The 20527-nt window shown below is 37.6% G+C and overlaps 1 protein-coding gene across 1 annotated transcript in view; it reads right to left on the reverse strand.

Annotated features, from left to right (window-relative positions):
• The window catches only part of Tanc2 (tetratricopeptide repeat, ankyrin repeat and coiled-coil containing 2), a 322705-nt gene that overhangs the window by 214594 nt on the left and 87584 nt on the right, over positions 1-20527 (reverse strand). Inside the window, 1 exon segment of the mRNA XM_087909880.1 lies at positions 15502-15573. Coding sequence (XP_087766006.1) covers positions 15502-15573 — 72 coding nt within the window.

Below are 20527 nucleotides of genomic sequence, written 5' to 3' on the forward strand. Positions count from 1 at the left end.
AGTAATACAATACCTAATACTTTTACTAATAGAATGAACATCAATGTAAAACTTCAAGTACTGAAGACATTTAAAAACCCAAACAGACATGACCAGAAAAGAACCTCTCTGTGTCACTGTGGTGGTTTGAAAAAAAAAAAAGACCACCAAAGGGAGTGGCACTATTAGAGGAGATGTGGCCTTGTGGTCTTACTGGAGGAAGTGTGTCACTGTGGAAGTAGGCTTTAAGGTCTCATATATGCTCAAGATACTGCCCAGTGTCTCAGACCACTTCCTGCTGCCTGCTTCTCAACTACCCCTCCAGCACCATGTCTGCCTACACACTGCCATGTTCCACCATGCTGATAATGGACTGAATCACTAAACTCAAAGTCACCCAATTAAATGTTTTCCTTTATAAGAGTTGCTCTGGTCCTGGTGTCTTGTCACAGCAATAGAAATCCTAACTAAAACAGTCACATAATAGTTAAAATGCTAGCAGGTGAAAACAAAGAAAAAATACCGAAAGCTACAAAAAAGTCACTTCATATTGCTTACAAAGCAAACACATCAGAATTTACCAGCTCTCTCAGCAGAAATGCAAAAAGCAAGACAGTGTGGACTGGTCTATTTCAAATAGTAAAACAAACAAACAAACAAACATATGCAGTGGTGCTATCTGTCTCACAAACATTGTTTCACTGCAGACACTCACTATCCCTGGTTTTCATAATCTTTCTGTACCTTTATCTTCAATTATCAAAGAGTTCTTGGAGGGATAGGGTATGACACAGATGTCCATTTAAAACTGAGCAGTCCACAGTGACCAGTTGTGAATCTCTGTATTAATGACAATCTACTATAAGAAGAAGCTTCTTTGATGAGGATTGAGAGATGAACTACTCTATACTTATAAAGATAGTAACTGCTGGGCCTGGTAGTGCACACCTTTAATACAGCACTTGGAAGCAGAGGCAGGAGGATATCAGTGAGTTCAAGGTCAGCCTATTCTACAAAGTAAGAGTTCCAGGTAAAACTACAAAGAGAGACCCTATCTCAAAAACAAACAAACAAATGATAACTTAGGAAATAACTTATTAGCAGAATAAAAAAAAATTAATGGTACCAAGCAAGAGTTCTGCCTTGTAGAACAGCTTTAGCCAATCAGAAAGTAGTTGTCTATTTCAAACACATCTGTGCCACTACTAAATTTGCAGGCACATCCTGCCAAGGCAGTTGTTACCAGGTTCACAACCAGGTAAGACAGTGATCATTTTTCTCTACTGGTAGCATGTATAACACCTTCTAGCACTATAAAAGCTAATTATCAGGGATGAAGCTTCCAAGTTGGTACTATCTGGATTTCGTCATGCCCTATGACTTATGTAGGTGGTGTTTTTAGCAATTGGGTTTTCCCATCAAGTTTCAGAGTATAACCAAGAGTAATGGCAATATCCTGCATTGTTAGGGAGTGTCTATGAGATCCCACTGACTAATGACTCAAAATTTGGCTTTGGGCTTTTTATTTGATAGTGTATGGTATCTATAAGAGTTACCTCTACCCCAATTACAGGAAACTAAAAATAAATGCTGTAATTAAAGCACATAGGTTAGGCCATATAAGTCTTAATAAATTTAAAGGGCATCAGATAACAGTGAAACAAAACTGAAAATTAGAATCAAGAGAAGTATACAGATTCTATACAAACATGAAGATTGAACAGTATACTTCTGAAATAAGATTGAGGCCTTGAGTAATGGGGTAAATTTTGAAATTCCTATAATCAAATGAAAATAAAATATCATTTACCAATATCTGGGACATTGTGAAAACAGTTCTATAAAAGACATAGGAGTATATACATTTAAAAAAATCAGTGAAATAGCCCAATGATGTACAATAAGGTTTTAGCAAGCCAAATCCAAAATTATTATAGTAGGTGAAAAGATACAATAAATTATCAAAACTGAAATTAATGAAACAAAACTTTACTATAAAGAAGAAGAGTATAAAGAATCAACAAAAATAAGAGCTGACTCTTTAAAAGGATAAAAAAGATTGACAAATGTCAACAAACCAAAAGAAACAAGAGTGGATAACAACAGATACCACTAAGAACCAAAGGATCACTATGGAATATTTAAAATTTTTATATAGTCTAATAACTTATGAAACACCTTTAAAAATGGAACATTTGAAACAACTCCAACAGATCAAACCTCAATGAGATAGAAACAGTAATTAAATATTTCCCAAAATAAAAGAGACAGATTTTAGACACTGATGAGTTCTAATAGACCATTAAATAGAAAGGGAGGGAATACTTCCAAGATCACTTTCCAAAGTCAACATTACCCTAATGTCAAACGCACATAGAAGCAGGATATTGTGGCTCAGACCTATAATCTCAGCACTTGGGAGAGTAAAACAGGAGCAACGTCGTGAGTTTCAGGCCATTCTGGGTGAAGTTTCAGATCTATGTGAGCAAAGAATGAAATTCTATTCCCCTCACCCCGCAAAAAGATAAATCCAAAACCAAAAGTATGACTAACCTCTTTGATGAATATAAATGTAAAAATCTTCAATAAATACTGGTACCCTGAAATTAACAACATTCTAGAAAGATGATGCAGCATAATCAAATTGGCTGTATTCTAATAATGCAAGGATGAGGCAACATATGGAAGTCAGTAAACGCAATACAGTACATAATTAGAACCAAGGACAAAGTCGTAAGAGAGTCTACCTAGATGCAGGGAGGAAAAAACCAGCCCTTTAACATCCCTTTATGACAAAAGTATAAAAGGAGCTATATGTAAAACAACAAAGGTTGTTCCAGATGGATGCTTATAGCTAACGGGAAACTCACTGGAGAAGAATGGCAAGTATTTCATTTAAATTTAGAAACAATAAAGGTGTCCACTTTCTCCGCTCTTATTCATAAAATACTTTAATTCTTGGACAAAACAAAAGGCAAGAGAAAGATACAAAGGTGATAGAAATAAGAAAAGAAATTATGCTTTCTTATAGCCAATATAATTGTTCACTTAAAGACACAAAAGATTCATCTAGAAAATTTACATCTAATAAACAAATAAATGTTTTTAGCCAAGTAGCAGAACAAAATCAGCCTATGAAAATAAGTAGTTTCTGTATATACTAATATGTAACTCACTGAAATTTAAGTCAGAAAACAATCCATTCAAAATAGATAAACAAAAACAACAAACCTGGCTATAAATCTGAAGACATTAAAGACTCCTCCACAATGAAAACTATAAATCACTTAAGGAAGAAACTGAAGAAGATACTAGAAGATGGAAAGGTACCCACTAGAAGGATGAGAAGAATACTGTTTAAAAGACTTATGTTTCCAAAAGCAATGTACAGATTCAGTGCAAATGCCTTCCAAATGTAAATGATAATCTTCATATAAAAGGGGGAACCTCAAACACAAAAGAAATCATATGGATCTACAAAGATATCAAATACTTAAAAAAATGCACAAAAAGAATAAGAAAAACTGTAAGACGTTGGGACAAATACAGACTCAGACCAAAGACAAGATCCAGAAATAAACTACCACAGTCATAAACATCTAGTTCTTATCAGGGTGTCAAAAACTCACACTGACAAAAAGAAGCCTCTTTAACAAATGATGCTAGGAAAGTTATGTGCATGAAAAGACTGACACTAAACTCCTTTTCCTCACTCTGATAGCTCAGGAAATATCAGCAGGAACAGAATTGAAGAAAATCTTTTCTAGCTATTTATCCTACAAAGGATTAATATATAGAATTTAATACAAACTCAAAAATTAAACACTAAAAGAACGGAAGTAGTCCATCAATAAATGGGCATACGAATTGATCAGTTATTTTTAAATAAAATGAAAATAGAAAATATGTTTTTAAAAAAAACCGCTCACTATCTTTAACCACTGGGGAAATGTAGATGAAAACTACATGTAGATTCACTATCAACCTAGGAAACAACCCTAACAAATATTTACATAGAGTGGAGTCTCGCTAATTCCTGTGAAATCTTGAACATATCTTTCCTATGATCCCAATGCAAAGCACTTACTTTCTGAATGGCACTAATCTCCTTAACAAGACAACCTTCCTTACAATACTTGAAATATTCTCCTTTTCTGGACAAAACACACATAATAGTCAGGAGAATAGATAAGGGTAAGACTGGCCCCACTCTTCAATGTTTTTGCTTCTACCATTCTCTCCCCCTCTCTCATGCATATTGGTACTATCTGGTGCTATCACCAGGTTATAATGTGGACACACACATATTACACTACATGCAATATTATTTGGACTTTCCACCATTAGAAAAATCAGGAGTATTTTTATATTTTTATGAGAAATAAAGTTACAATGAAAACTTCTTTACCCAAAGTTGAAGATGCAAACAAGAAAGCACAGTATTCACTTATCAGGGCAGAAATCTCAGCAAGGTTCCTCACTCAATACAAGATAGAAAAATTAGGAATTGTTGAAGTCTCCATGGAGTCAAGCCTGAGGAATCCAGTTTTGGAAGCCTTCTCATTCTGTTGTGTTTTGTTTATAGATGCTTTATGAGGTTTTTCACAACGAATACTGAAGTCAAAATCCCTTTGCCCTTCCAGAAGAATAGAAAAAATAGGTATTTTGAAATCTATGAAAGCACATTATTCCTAACATGCCAAAATTAGATCTTAATCAAACTAGTAGAAGGCAAACTCCACTCCTGACATTCACACAGGAGAAGGAAAGCACTCCATTGCAGCCCTATCTCAGTATCCTGTTCTACCCAATGAGAAGAAAAAGAAAATGGAAAAGCAAGCAACCAAGCAGACCAAAAACCAAAACAAAACTGAGTATATAAGTTTCCAATGAAAGTGCATAAGATCATCCAAAGACTAAATATGAATCAGAGAACAAATATTGTTTTCTTTCCTATACACCAGAACACAGCATAACTAAAGGTATATTCCAGAAACACACACAACAACAACAAAAACCACAGAGATGAAAACTTTGACCAATTGTTCTCAACTTTCCTAATGCTGCAACCCTTTAATACAGTTCCTCATGCTATGGTGATTCCCAACCATAAAATCATTTTGCTGCTATTTCCTAACTGTAATTTGGTACTGTTGGGAATTATAATGTAAATATCGGTTTTCTCCAATGGTCTTAGGCAATTCCTGTGAAAATGTCATTCGACCTCCAAAAGGGTTGCATCCCACAGGGTAAGACTTAAACCAAATGTACTAATTTCTTAATGGACATAATCTGTCAAACTTCTTACCCCCCCTAAAATATGAAAACTCTAAAAAAGATTATTTAAAAAAAACTTTCTCTGACCTCAGGACTATGAAAAGGGGTTGTATTAATAAATTTTCTCTTAATTGTACAAAAATATCTGAGATATTCAATATAACAGAGGAACAGGCTTATTTTGGCCCCTAGTTTGGTCCACTACTCTGGTCTCCAAATGCATCACTTGTTGAATTTACCTAATAACTTTGTAAATGCTTAAATTAAGCAAAGGCCTCAAAATGAAAGTTATGAGTATGTGGTTAACATCATCTTGTTGATTATAGACATCAACATAAAAAATCAATATTCTCTTTGGAATTTAAATAAAATGCAAATGGTATAAAATGTATAGGCTACAATCCTGTATAACCTGGCATATGAAGATATGGAAAAATCTCAACTTGAAAGGAAGAAGTCTTAGATGCAAACTCTAAGATAGTACAGATGTTGGAATTATAAAACAGATTTTAAGGCAACTATTATTAATAATGCTCAAATAAGTAGAGGTAAATATTTCTGATATAACTACAAAGATATACTTAAATTTCAGCACACACTGTACATTTAGAACAGACCATTCTTACTACCAGTCACATTTCAGATGCTACACATTGCCAAAGATTACATATTGCACCCTGAAACTTAGTTCTATATACAAAACAAAATTCAGTCAGTCTACAGAAGACAAGGTACAAAGTGCCATCCAACATCAAGGCTAGAAACACAAAAGGTGATTAACTCTTATAACTTAATCATTCAACTCCCCTCATGAGAGCCCTGTATGAAAGACAGACAAGTCTTGGGGAATGATTATTACTTTTTAAAACTTACTATGTGGCAAATGTTACAACTGATATTTCTAATTTTTGTTGATGAAGCAAGTCATCACATCCTTGATACTTAGTTTACATTACCTTCTGGCTCTCGGTAATTTCCCCTTTCCAATAATTCTATGTATTTTAAGTAACTTCTGATTATTTATCTACCATATATACATTTTATAGTATTAAGTTTTCAAGTTGTCTTATTCTGCCCCCTTGTGGGAAACAACTCTTTAATCTTTTACTGTGAATAAAACATTAAATCCAACTTGCTCCTCCAACAGAATAAAATACATATAGATTCCATAATATTATATAGGCTTTAGTAATAGGTTCCTTCCTCATCCTTTGCCATCCAATACGGCTATCCATTAAGATTTATAGAGGGTTTCCTCCAGGTTTTTGTGATTATCTCTTATCAGAAAAACCCAGATAATACTTTAGATCAAAATATTTCTATACATTCAATACAATTTTCAATCTTCAGAGTTGCCATGCTTATAAATTTAAACAGATGAAGAATTGATAGGGTCCATTATTGGCTACTTACATTACATGAATATATCAATTTTAAATAACAATTTCAGGACATTCTGTAAGAATAACCATGCTATACTACTTAAGAGAGAACAGGAAAACCAAAACTATACCTCAGTTTTTAAAATATTCAAACTAATTTATGAATGCACATATATATCTATATACCCTCGCATATGTCAGTATGAGCTCTGAGAAACATATAAACTATGATAATAAGATATTTTAGGTGAATGACAGAACAACAGCTTGGTTAAAAGGGTTTTTTAAGCTTATTAACATAAGAAATACAAATATGGCTAATAAATACCCCCACACATTCTAATACACCCCCAAGATTATGAAGAATTATTGGCTAGAGAGCAAATTTCAAGTTTCTGAAAAAAATAGTGTTACAGTGAAAAAAATCAGCAATAATGAATTGCAGAATTACAAGAGGACTACACACAAAGATGTTTCAAGAGGATGTATCATGTAAGTTCAGATCTTCCAAATACAACAAAAAACAAATTCACAATTTAAATATCACAACCAAAAGTACTAAATGCATATTACCAACAGCATATAGCCAGGCATACTTGGTGCTTGTCTATAAGTCCCAGCACTCAGGAGGCAGATGCAGGAAGGTCATAGCAAGTCAACGCCACTCTGGCCTATCACATTCCAAGTTTCGGGTCAGTCAAGCTACATAGGAAGATCCTGCCCCCCAAACAAAAATAAACAAATCAAAAAACCAAACTAACAAAAAGAAAAAAATCAAAGGGTGGAAAGCATTTCCTTATGGAAAATAATGTCATCTAGGTATGATACGATTTCCAGCACCTAACTGGCAGCTCATAACTGTCTGAACTCCAATTACAGGAAATTCAATGACCTCATCTTGCCTCTGTACAAATTAGGCACATACGTGGTATACACATACACAAGCAGGAAAACATATATACCACATAAAATAATAAAATAAAGTCATAGAAAACAGAGAGTAAATGCAATTGTATGGAGGAAACTGAAGTCCAGATCCAGAGCATGTGTATGAAGAAACGGCATAACTGCAGTTCAGTGTATTATCAGGGCCTGGCTTAAGCAGAGAAGGAAAAAATGTAAGGAGCAGCATCCATGAACAGCAGTGTGAGGATGTAGAGCACAAGCAGTCAGGCTCATCTCCCATCTCCCACATGTTTGCGGTTAACAGAAGACACCAGAGGTCTCTACCCCTAAACTGGAGCAGAGAGCATGGGTGTGTCTGAGAGAGTTAGCTAAGACAGCAGGTTACCTCAAGACAGAAAAGATTCTCAAGCCAAAAATCTGCTGGCATAGAGCACCAGACCTCTTACATGTCCTCTATGATGCAGAAGCTATTCGCAGTCAGAAGGAGCAGATTATATGACAGGGTATCTGCTGTTACTTATTCGTTCTAAATGAACATGCATCTGTTCTGGTTGGTGGATATTTCTAGCATATTAATTATTAGGTATTTTGAATGTTATTCATTCATGAGGAAAAGAAAATATCATACTAAACACAGAGGGGCAGCTAGTGAGATGGCTCAGTGGATAAAGATGCTTCCTGTCAAATCTGAAAATCTGAGTTCTCAACCTGAGGACTCACATGGTGGAACAAGAAAACAATTCATGCAAGTTGGATTAAAAAGAAAATGGGTAAAATCTACTGCTTCTCATTTCATTTTTTTTCCAGTTCTGCCCAAGGCCAGCCTGTCTCACAAACCACTGTATCTAGGACAACATAAGGCTCTGAGAGAGGGGAACTCTACGACTAAAGCACCAGTGGTATGAGAAATATAAGGAAGGAGAAATGGAGAAATCCACACTGACTGACTGACTGACTGAGATGTCAACATTCTTAATACCTGACAGAACAAGCAGACAGAAAATCAGCAAATATACAGAGGACACGATTGAACATTATCAACCAATCAGACCACAATGATATTTATAGAATCTTCCATCTTTAAATAAAATATGTTCTTTTTGAAGTGCCCAAAAACATTATGGTAAATCGTTTTATCATACACAGTGGTGTATACACACCACCACAGGATTAGGACTCAGGCAGAGAAGGAGTATCAGGAGTTGGAAGCTTTGATGACTGATCTTCATTGAAAATATGACTGAACTTAAAGTCATGGAAACACACTTCTTGTATGCCCATGAAGGTGTTTCCAGAAGTTTTAGCTGATCTAGGAAGATCTAGCCTAAATGTGCGCAACACTGTTCCATGGGCTGGGATTCAGAATGAATACAAAGGAAAACAAGAACTAGGTATCAGATATTCATCCCTCTCTGCTTCCCGACTACAGATGCAATGTGACCAGCTGCCTCCTGACTACAGATGCAATGTGACCAGCTGCCTCCTGACTACAGATGCAATGTGACCAGCTGCTTCCCGACTACAGATGCAATGTGACCAGCTGCTTCCCGACTACAGATGCAATGTGACCAGCTGCCTCCTGACTACAGATGCAATGTGACCAGCTGCCTCCTGACTACAGATGCAATGTGACCAGCTGCCTCCTGACTACAGATGCAATGTGACCAGCTGCTTCCTGACTACAGATGCAATGTGACCAGCTGCTTCCCGACTACAGATGCAATGTGACCAGCTGCTTCCCGACTACAGATGCAATGTGACCAGCTGCCTCCTGACTACAGATGCAATGTGACCAGCTGCCTCCTGACTACAGATGCAATATGACCAGCTGCTTCCCGACTACAGATGCAATGTGACCAGCTGCCTCCTGACTACAGATGCAATGTGACCAGCTGCCTCCTGACTACAGATGCAATGTGACCAGCTGCTTCATGCACCTGTGCTGATGGTGTCTTCTATGCCATGATACAAATCAAACAGATAATGAAAATATTTGAACTGCACACTGATAAAAGCTAGTAAAGTTTTCTACTCAATATAGCTGACATCAATATAGCTTCGATGTCAGCTATATTAGGCTATACCATGGAACTAAACTCATTCTGACTTCTTTCCCATACAACATTGGTTCTCTCTAGAGTTCAGAACTGTACGCTGCCCCATCTTTTAATTGTGATCTGTAAGAACCTTTCTCTTTTACTGATGTTCCTATTTCCTGTAAGCCATTTCTTTTACTTGGATGACTTTGTCATTTTCATGGATGACATCAAAATAAAATCCTAATTTTTTTAAGGAAAAGCAAAAGACCACAGTATAGCTCTAAAATCTAGAAGAGCAAAATTGGGGAGGGAGGAATAGAAAATTATGGAGTAAGCAGCCCTGGAGCTTTTACAGGATCAACACACCAAAATAACTATCAGCTGTATTTTCAATTCTTATTCTCTTGGTGATCACTTCACTTACTTAATGCCATTTATTTAGCTAACTATCTCCAAAATAATATATTCCGGATATTTATTCTTAGCACTGAGAATATAGCATTAACTAAAGCAACCAAAAGATTGTGTTATTATGGAACATTCATTTAATTTTAAAGGAAGAATATAAGGCTGGGTGGTGGTGGTGCACACCTTCAATCCTAGCACTCAAGAGGCAGAGGCAAGTGGATCTCTGTGAGTTCGAGGTCAGCCTGAGTTACAAGAGCCAGTTCCAGGACAGGCTCCAAAGTTACAGAGAAACTTTGTCTCAAAAAAAAAAAGAATATAAATAGAATAAATTTAAAGATAATAAGTAGTGAAGAAAAGGAAATAAGAGAGTGAAAGATGCTTATACAATTTTGAATGAATTAGGAGAGACATCAGAAATTTCAGTGCTGTGGATTGCTTTTACATGTTCACTTCAAAAAGTTAATTAATCAGTGCACTGCATTCAACCTGTCCACCCAGCCAGATCTCTTACATCCTTCTTCAGGGTCCAGTCTGTAAGTCTCCCCAGCCTACCAGATCTAGCCTGGGTCCTACATTCAGTGTTCAGGTTTTGTCTGGCCACCTCTACTGTGGTGATTTGAATAAGAAGGGTCCCCACAGGGCTATATATTTGATTCCTTGGTCATTAGGGAGTGGCACTACTTGAAAGGGATTAGGAGATGAGACCTTGTTGAAGGAAGTACATCAATGGGGATGGGTTTTGAAGTTTCAGTAGCCCAAGCCCAGTGGTGCTCTTGTTCTCTCTTCCTGCTGTCTACTGATCCAGATGCAGGACTCTTAGCTACCTTTCCAGCACTATGGCTGTCTGTGTGCCACCATGCTACCTGCCATGATGACAATGGACTGCTGAAGGAAATCCTACAGCCAGTGATCTTTAAGTTACCCACCGACTTGGGTGTGGTCTCTTATACTGCTTATGCCTATGTAAAGCACGCATCCAGTCTCTCTTCTGGTTGTGTGACTCAGTTGTTATTCTCCATTCCAGCAGCAAATTCTGATTTGTGAGTCTACCCTTAAATAAATAACCATCTATTATTCTCAATTCTGAGCTAGTCTGGGATTTCTTTTAAGCATCCTTCTTCATCTGGCTCCCAACGTGGAGCAAGAAACTTCACATGCCTCAACCACTGACAAGGTACATGGTATCTAGAAATGGATAAGCAAGACACAAGGAAAAAGACTGTCAAATCTTGCCAAGACAGGGTTAGATGGTTTTGAAAAATTTCCTGCCTCTGAAAATGGTCTGTTAGTTACGCTAGACCTTAGCCAAAGTTGGTTGCTTCAACATTGCAAATGAGACTTTGGGTGATTGTCCAGGTAGTCTCTTGTCTCTGTCATTTGTCGTATATTTTTGGAAGCTGCTTGATTGCACTTCCTGCTTACTCAAGTAATATTTCCCTTCTCGGATCTTCAATAGGGTTGAAGACTAGATAGTTGCAGTTACTTTCCTCTTATGACTTGGCCAAGTTATTTATTATACAAGACTTAAACTCATTAGAATAGGATAATTATTGAATATATTTGTTCTTATTGTATACCATTTTGTATTAGGCTTAGAACTCTCTTACTTAAACAAGAGGGGGAGGTACTGTAGGAAATCCTACAACCAGTAGCCTTTAAGTTACCCGCTCACTTGGGCATGGCCTCTTATATTATTTATGCCGATGTAAAGCATGCATCCATCCGGTCTCTTTTCCAGCTGCAGGATTCAGTTGCTGTTCTACGTTCCAGCAGAGGATTCTAATTTGTGAGTCTACCCCTAAATAAATAACCATCTGTTAGTCTCAATTCTGAGCCAGTGTGGGATTTCTTTAAAGTGTCTTTCTTCAATGGACTATACCTCTGAAACTGTGAGCCAGCCCCAATTAAAGACTTTCCTTTATAAGTGTTGCTGTGGTCATGGTGTCTCTTCATAGCAATAGAACACTAAGACAATTACCTAAGTTGCTACCAACCTCTAGGCTTCTTCTAGAACCTCCCTATCCACCCCTAATCCATAGGTCCCTTTTATGCCATATCCAACTTTTCCACCCAGCTAGATACACCCCACACTCCAGGGTTAGAGCAGGAGGCACATCCTGTAGGCCAGCCCAATCCCTTCTGTCCACCTGACTTCATTACACTTAAGCCATTTTCAACTTCTAGACTCACCCTACCTACACATTCTCTCTTCTAACCCAACCTGCTCTATCCATAGCAGACTTAGAACTACCAAAAGCAGTCCATATGCCCAGATCTCACTGCAAATATAATGGATCAAGTCAGTGTCTTCTCTCCCAAACCTACCAGTCCTATAGAAATGTTTGTCAATGTGAATTAAAGACTTTAAAGATGACACAAGAAACTGCTCAATAAAATTAAGGAAAAAGAGCTTGAGAATAAACACCTAATGACAACCAAGAAAACACAAACATAAGACTGATGGCAATGATGAAAAACTATGACTTGAGAAAGGAATTTAATAGGAGACAGAAACATATAAGGACTCAAAATGAAAAGTACCACAGACTATCTATGGATGTCAGGGGTCTGGGCCCCAGTCTGTGACTATGTTGATGTCTGAAGGTCATGTCACCACCAGGGTCATGATGATCTGGGTGCTTGTGTTGCCACATGGGACCTTGGTATCATCCAAGCCCAGGCTGCTGCAGTGGGTCATGTCTGGGTCTATGGTCCAGCAGTAGCCAGGATCTGGGTTGATGTCCAGAGACTAAGTGGATGCCCAAGGGTCTGGACAACTACCTGATACCACGTTGGTGTCCAAGGGTCTTGCTGCCTCCAAGGCCATACTTATCTAAGTGGCCTGTGATGCCACCAGAACCATGGTGATGTCGAGGTCCAGGCTGTTATTGAGGGCATTTCTGGGTCTATGCCCCTGCTACAGCTGGGGTCTGTGACGATGTCCATGGCTAATGTTACAACAGAGGTTAATAGTAACTATGTGAGTTGAAATCCCAGGGCTGTGCTGAGCAGACCCCGCCCCTCACTGTCCCTGGGATAGCTGGTCCTTGTTCTCGTTAGACACTACATCAGGAGAGCTGCCCCCCTACCAACTCTTGAGAGAGATAGCCTCACCCCTCACCATGGACATGGGAAAGACCCCATTGGCATGGGCCTAGGAGAGCTAGCTATGCCCCTTGCTTGAGGGGATAGTACCAGTGATCCTGAACAACCAGCTCAGCTACCACCCAGACCCACATCCTGGGCCTCTGGTTGGCCCACCTTAACATCTACCCCATCTGTGGAGTGTGTGAAGGGACTCAGGGAAAGGAACTCAAGGCAACAACAGGATATATTAGAGGAGTTCCAGTGAGGGTCTAGTAATGATGGTCTCCAGAGGCCCTGAACCAGACCAATAAGTCATTGTAAAACACATTGTATGTGTGTGGGGGGGGGCTGACTGGACAAAAGAGTATACTGAATGACACACTAAAACACCCATTGCCACAAGGATGAATGAAGAAGTGCTGGGTGAGGTGGGTTTTGTTTGTTTGTTTGTTTTATTTTTAATTAGTTTTGAAGGGCATGCTGCAGAGGTTGTGGGGTGGATATGGAGGGAGTAGGAGGTGAGCTGGTTTGGGGTGCATGATGTGAAATTCCCAAAGAATACATAAAGAATTATGTTTAAAACAAAACAAAACAAAACAAAAACCTCACTACCAAGTAGAAGAAGTCCCATTTTGTACTGTCAGTCAAGGTTGTTGAAGAGACGACCAAAACATTATAGACTATTGCTGTTGTCCTTGTTTGCCCCCTCTCCAGGGAGAAGATATGTCCCTATTGCTGAAGACACCATGTACTTCCAGTAGACTTGGGGTTCAAAGGCCCCTTAGTTGGAAATGACTTAAATGTTTCCTCTCTTAGGAAGCAACTAACAGCTTTACCCAGCTATAACACCTAAGAACCATAACCAGCATGGCACAGTAACCCTAAGGGTGCAGTAGTAGCAAGCATACATTGGTGATAACTAATAGGTCTCTAAACTGGTTAAGACCCGCTCACCAAGAGGGAAGTTATGGCTGACACTAGAAACCTACCCCACTACCCAGAGCCAGTGCAGTCATGGCTCTTGGAGGAGAACCTTTAACAAACCTACAATTTAGGTATAAGATTTTTTTTTTAAAAAAAGGCAGATAGTTCATAGTATGATTAATAAACCAGCACAATCCCTAACTACACTCTAAATATTTGTCCTTGTACCTACAGATAAATGCAGTCCTAAATCAAGAAAACTTCTCTTTGCAACAGACAGAGATCATTACAGAAAATCACAACCAATTACAAGGAAGAGTTATGGAGTCCAGTCCTAATGAATTTATCTACAAAACAACTACCACACATAAGGCTCAAGAAACATTTCAGAAGAAAGGGTGGAAGAATTGTAAGATCCTGAGGATCAGGAATCTCACTGTGAAAACTACAGCTCCTAGTAATATCAGAGTTATGTTCATAAAGCTTCACCAACATGACTGAGCTAAACAAGGAAGACAACAACATACATATCAAAGTGGATGAGAGAAAAGACCACTTTACCTCAACTCTCCACAAAGAACTACAGGCAACTAAAGGATGCTGGAAAAGGGAGAAAGAGTCTACTTCAGAGAAGAGCATATCAGTTGGTTCAGTCCTGAGAACACACATACAAGTAAAATTAAACAGACTGAACAGTTTTTATTTAGTGTGTACACACAAACACACATATTAAAAAATAATGGAGTGTTTAGAAGGAAAGGGAAGGAGTTGAAATGATGTAATTATATTATATTATAATCACAAAATAACAAAACTGAATAGTAGCCAGATCAGGAAAAAAATTTAATTAAAACGCAACAAACCAAACCAAAAAAAAAAAAAAAACTTAAAGGGAAATAAGCAGAAAGATTCTAAAGGAATACAACAATTTTACCATTTCTTCTTAGATAGTTACAACAACAAATATTATATTGGTGAAAAATTTTAAATCCAGTATGTGGGGGCTGGAGTAGCTCAGCTGGGAGACTACTGGTCTAGTATTCATGAAGTCCTAAGAAGAATCCCCATCCTGTACCACATAAACTGGGTGTGGTGGTGCACACCTGTAATCACTTAGGAGGAGGTGAGAGGACCAGAACTTCAAGGTCAGCCTGAGATACATGAGACTGTGCCTTTTAAAAAATAATAAAAAAGAAAAGAAAGAAAGAGATGGAAGGAGAGAGAACGAGAAGGAGAGAGGAAGAGGAAAAGCCAGTATGTGATTATACTCCAGTGATGGTGTTAAAGTTTACTTTGATACTTTCCAAAATTAATATCTAGACATTTATCATTAATGTTGGAAAAAATTTAAGTCTTAATATCATTTTAAAAGTGACATGAGGCCCCATCTGATTAATCAATAAACTCTAAATAAGAAATTGCAATACCTAAAAGAGGCCCAGCAAAACCCCAGATCCAAGTGAAGTATGAAAGAATAGCTGACACTAAAAAAGTTTTACCTTGCCCAGAGCGGCTTTGGCGAGAATCTACACTCGACTGTCTTCGATCCGGTGGTTCCTCGCTTCCTCCATCTGCATTAAGTAAAAAACAGCATGAAGAGATAATGAGCTTGGCCTAACTCGGGTAAAATCTGTATCAAAAAGTACTATGCTTATCATTTATTTTCATTTCTTACAAGTCGGATCATAAAACATTTGAGGATTTCCTTATGTAAACCAATTGCTCTTGTCCTTATTTTTGTAGGGAGGGACTTACAAAAGCTCAATGGAAGTAGAAGTGCTTTGTCCCTCCACCATACAAACACATGAAGGAATGAGGGAATTTTATTGATTCTGAAATTCATTCGCAGCATTATAGCTTAGAAGACCCAACCAAAAACAATGCCTAAATGATATACAATTGTTGCCTAAAATACATCAAATAATTTCAAGGACTGTATATATCTCTTTCTAAAATTTTTCAAAAAGCTACAACAAATTTACATTCATAAATAATTCCACTTTGTTTTATATATATATATCATCATAAATAACGCACAAAATAAAATTAATAGGTTAGGAATTCCATAAAGCATATACAAAATTAAAACAAAACAAACAGCCTAAAATCTACACTTGGTTGCACATGTCTATACTCCCAGGACTCAGGAGGCTGGTGCAGAGGGGATGTAGAGAGATTAATTGCTTCAGGTCAACCTGAACATAGAGTACCAGGTCAGCCTGAGTTAAATAGCAAACAAATAAATCAGACTAAGTAAAGTTAAACCTACAACTTCTTCTCACTTTGATCAAATGTAAAATGTACTAAAGATTCAGCAGCTTACTTTACTTTATGCAATCACTTACTTCTAACTTAACAGGAACAAGAAGTAACAAGTATAAGCAGGTTCTAAAAGCATTACTCTTTTTGTTTGTTACACGTGTGCTCTAGGGATAAATTCAGGTCTTTGTGCTTGTAAAGCAAGTACATCTTACTGACTGAACTATCTCCCCAGTCTTGCTTTAACTTATTCTCAGCCAAATAAAATTAAAATAATCAAGGCTGGGTTTAAAATGCTCTTCTCATCTAGTCTATCCTTTCATGAATGTTTCCCTAGCTTAGGTCTCTTCACTGAGCTTTAGCCCCCACATAACTGATGCTGTCCCTCCCTTCTCTACCTGGAGCACTGCCAGCCATCTAAAACACCACACAGAACCACACCCTGAAGCTCTTCCCACATTTCCTCATGTTCCTCTTTGACCAAGTGCTAACACCAGCTATAGCTAGGTAGACCAGAACTGAGAGTCACCATGGCCTTTCCTTCTGCCTTACCCTTCAAATTGAATATACACCCTCAATTTGTTTTTACTACACTATTTTCATCTGAATCATTATCATAACACTCTTCGGTTATTGCAAACTCTTCCTTACTGGTCTGTCTGCCATTTGGACCTGCACCTGGTGCAGTGTTCCCAAAATGATTTCTTATCTGAACTTCATGTTCTCTACTCTCCATCCTAACTGAAAAGTTTAACATGTGTTCATGTCTGCCTCTTATTGTAAGATGCAATATTGCCATAGCCAGGCATGGTGGCACAAGCCTTTAATCACAGTATTCAGGAGGCAGAGGCACAAGGATCTGAGTTTGAGGCCATCCTGGTCTACAGGAGAGTCAGGGATATATAGAGAAACCTTGTCTCAAAAAAATTTTAAAACCCCTGAAAACGAAAAACAAGAGTAATACTGTTTATGCTGACCACAAGGCCCTCTCCATTCAGCTTTATCCGCATCATGCTCTGCAGTGCTCTCTTCACTCCGGCCCCTGGTTTTCTTTAGATCATCTAACCATTCTTCCTCTCACCAATCACCCTGGCCCAGAATGTTCTTTCTCTTGTAAACCTCTCCGGTCTACTGTACATTATTCAGGGCTATTTTCCTTGACATCTTTGAGCAGGGCAAATCTTTTTACCACATGACCCGGGCAGGTCTCCTTTAAGGAAGACAACTATAATCTTAAAAAGCATTACTTTTGTTCAGTCATCTATTTATTTCCTTCTCTCTTCAACAGCTTGTCTTAACATTTACCTTTTTAAATACATGGCCTATTTTTAAATTTTTTATAGAAATAAAGTTTTTTAAGAGTATATTTACCCTACATAAGACTTAATGGTAATTAAATTCATATACATCAAGCACAATGATCAATTTTTGTTCTTTTGCAGAGGACTTATCTAGTAGGTACCATGAGGATCAGCATCATTTAATTGACTTTATAAATATAGTTAATTGTAAATATAAAAATAGGCAGGAAATATTCATATCTCAGTAAATTACGAATCTAGCAACTTAATAAAGCATTCTACTGTTAGTAAGGTTTTAAAATAATTCAGCAAATCAAAAAAACTTCAATAAAAATCTGTATTTTGTCAATGTGCGAATATTTTTAAAATTAAAGCAATTTCAGGTATTTCTTTGGTTTTTCCCTATTATATAAGTTATACCTGAAAGACCTGATAAATGTGCTAAGAAAACAAAATGTTACTTGAAATACAAAGTTAAAAATCTTTTCTTTCTATGTTGACTCCCCAAGGATGGCCTTACCCTTTCTGAGGAGTGGATGGGGGCATAGAAAGGAAGCAATGGAGGGGATGGGAGGAGAGGAGGAAGGGGAAACTGATTGGTATGTAAAATAAATTTAAAAATTTAAAATAAAAATAACAGAAGAAGAACAAAAAAGACCCTATATCAATTAATCAATAAAATTGAGAGGAGAAAAAGAAAAAGGATCTTTCCTTTAACATAATAGGTCAAAAAATTTAAAGCAGAAAGGTCCCTGTACATTATTTTTCCAGAATGAGTTTTCTTGGTTGAAATTAAAACTCAAATTCTTCTGGGAGCAGTTATATAGGTAGCAAATAGGTGAAAGACAACAATGGTTCTTCCCAGCTTTAGGCCTTGTATGTTACAGTACCCACTTGCTAGGCAAAAGGTGCTTACCACTGCAGTAACGGCCCAACCATTATGGGAGTAACCAGACAATTTCTGACTGGCTCTGAGACCCACTCTGAAAGAGCGAGCTCATGTGTTGATGTGATTAAACACCCATGGCTGGATAAGTCCTAGGCATTGGGGGAAAATTACAGCTATTTTTTGTTCAATGAACATATTTGACAACCTCTTCAATATTTATGTTTATGTTCATATGTTCATTATGCTGTCCTCAGTCTTAATCAAAGAAGTTTCTCTTTACAGCAAACAGTACTTAAAGCAGATTAAGGGATTAAAACGGAGTGATTGTTGCATGCTCAGTATTGAATAGGCACCCATGTGCTGTGGGACAATGGTCTTTTATCCTGCCACTTGTATTATTTTTAATAAGTGCTGATTGGCCAGTAGCCAGGCAGGAAGTAAAGGCGAAGCAATGAGAACAGGAGAATTCTGGGAAGAGGAAAGAAGCAATCTGCAGCTGTCACCCAGACAGGAAGCAAGATGAGAATGTCTCACTGCTAAAAAGTACCAAGCCACGTGGCTAACACAGACAAGAATAATGGGCTAATATAGGATGTAAGAAAGAGTTAAGAAGCCTGAGCTAATAGGCCAATCAGTTTATGATTAATGTAGGCCTTTGTGTGCTTCTTTGGAACTGAATAATTCTGGGACCTGGCAGGACAGAACCTGGGTCAACACATGTGCAAAGTCCAGAAAACAGAAAGAGGGGGCAGAAAACATACAGGAGCCAAACAACAAAGAGGGCCAGAAACACTCTCCTAAAGGCATGACACAAAGGTATTATGAACTCCTCACAGTTGGTGCTGTGTAAGACTGCATGAAGACTGAGACAGGAAAACATGTCAGCCATAGAGAGCAGAGGGCACATGGGTTCCCACATTATTCAGGAAACTAAAAGCAGTCAAGGGTTGCTGGATGTGAGGAAGGCACTGTCTTCAGTGATGTGGCCCTTGGTTAGTTATTCATGCTCCAGGGAAACAGTCTCATGTCCACTTCCCTCATGAGTGACTCTCATTAAATCAGTGGTAACAAAGCAAAATGAAAACAAAACAAAAAAATAAAAGTGGCATGGGGGCTTGGTGGGAAAAAGATGAGATACTGATGGGGATGGGGAGAAGATACGAGATGACGAAGAGATGAATATGTTATAAACATGTATGAATTGTCAAAAGATAAACTAATTTAAAAACTAAAGAGAAACTAAAAATTCTAATTGTTTTAAGAAAATGTTCATGTTTATAGCCTTTTAACTCTATATTCCAAGTAAACAATTTTATAGATTCTTTTTATAAGGCTTGATATTTTATTTTATATATTTTGGATTTTTGAGACTGGGTTTTTTGATTAGCCCTGGCTGTCCTGAATTCACTTTGTAGACCAAGCTGGCCTGAAACTCAGAGATCTGCCTGCCTCTGAATGCTGCGATTAAAGGATATGCCACCACACCTGACAAAGCTGAATATTTTCACTGACCAACTCAAAGTTAGAATTTGTTGTTATTGTTTTTAACCCTCTAGGAATTATTCCAATACAAAGTTCATGAATTAATATCCAACATGCCCCCAAAATTTTACAGACTTCTAACTTGTATTTTTCTTTTTAATAGTGAAACAATGGCTAAGTAGGTAAGGTACTTGTTGCACCAGAACGAGGACCTGAATCCTCAGAACCCATATAAAAGTTTGGTATATGCCTATTAATTGTAGCACTGACTGGGCAGAGGCATGCCAACCCTGAGGGCTCAGTCACCAGCCAGCCTAGTTAAAACAGTGAGGTTCCAGTTAAACTGGACACCTTGTTGGAAAAAAAAAAAGGTGGAAAAACAAGGAAGATATCTTAATGTTTGGCCTCCTCACATGCTTAGATGAGTGTTCACAAGTATGTGTGTGTGAATGAGCAGACATCTGTGCACCTGTGTACACTCTTCTGAAAGCAACAACCTAAAAGAGTCATTAATTCACTGAAAAAAAACTAGTGAAGTTGAAAGTATTTCACTGGCTATCTGGTGGTTGTGTAATCTTGTTTATATCCCATTTT

Source organism: Myodes glareolus, chromosome 9, assembly GCF_982192425.1.
Source record: "Myodes glareolus chromosome 9, mMyoGla1.1, whole genome shotgun sequence".
Lineage (NCBI taxonomy): Eukaryota > Metazoa > Chordata > Mammalia > Rodentia > Cricetidae > Myodes > Myodes glareolus.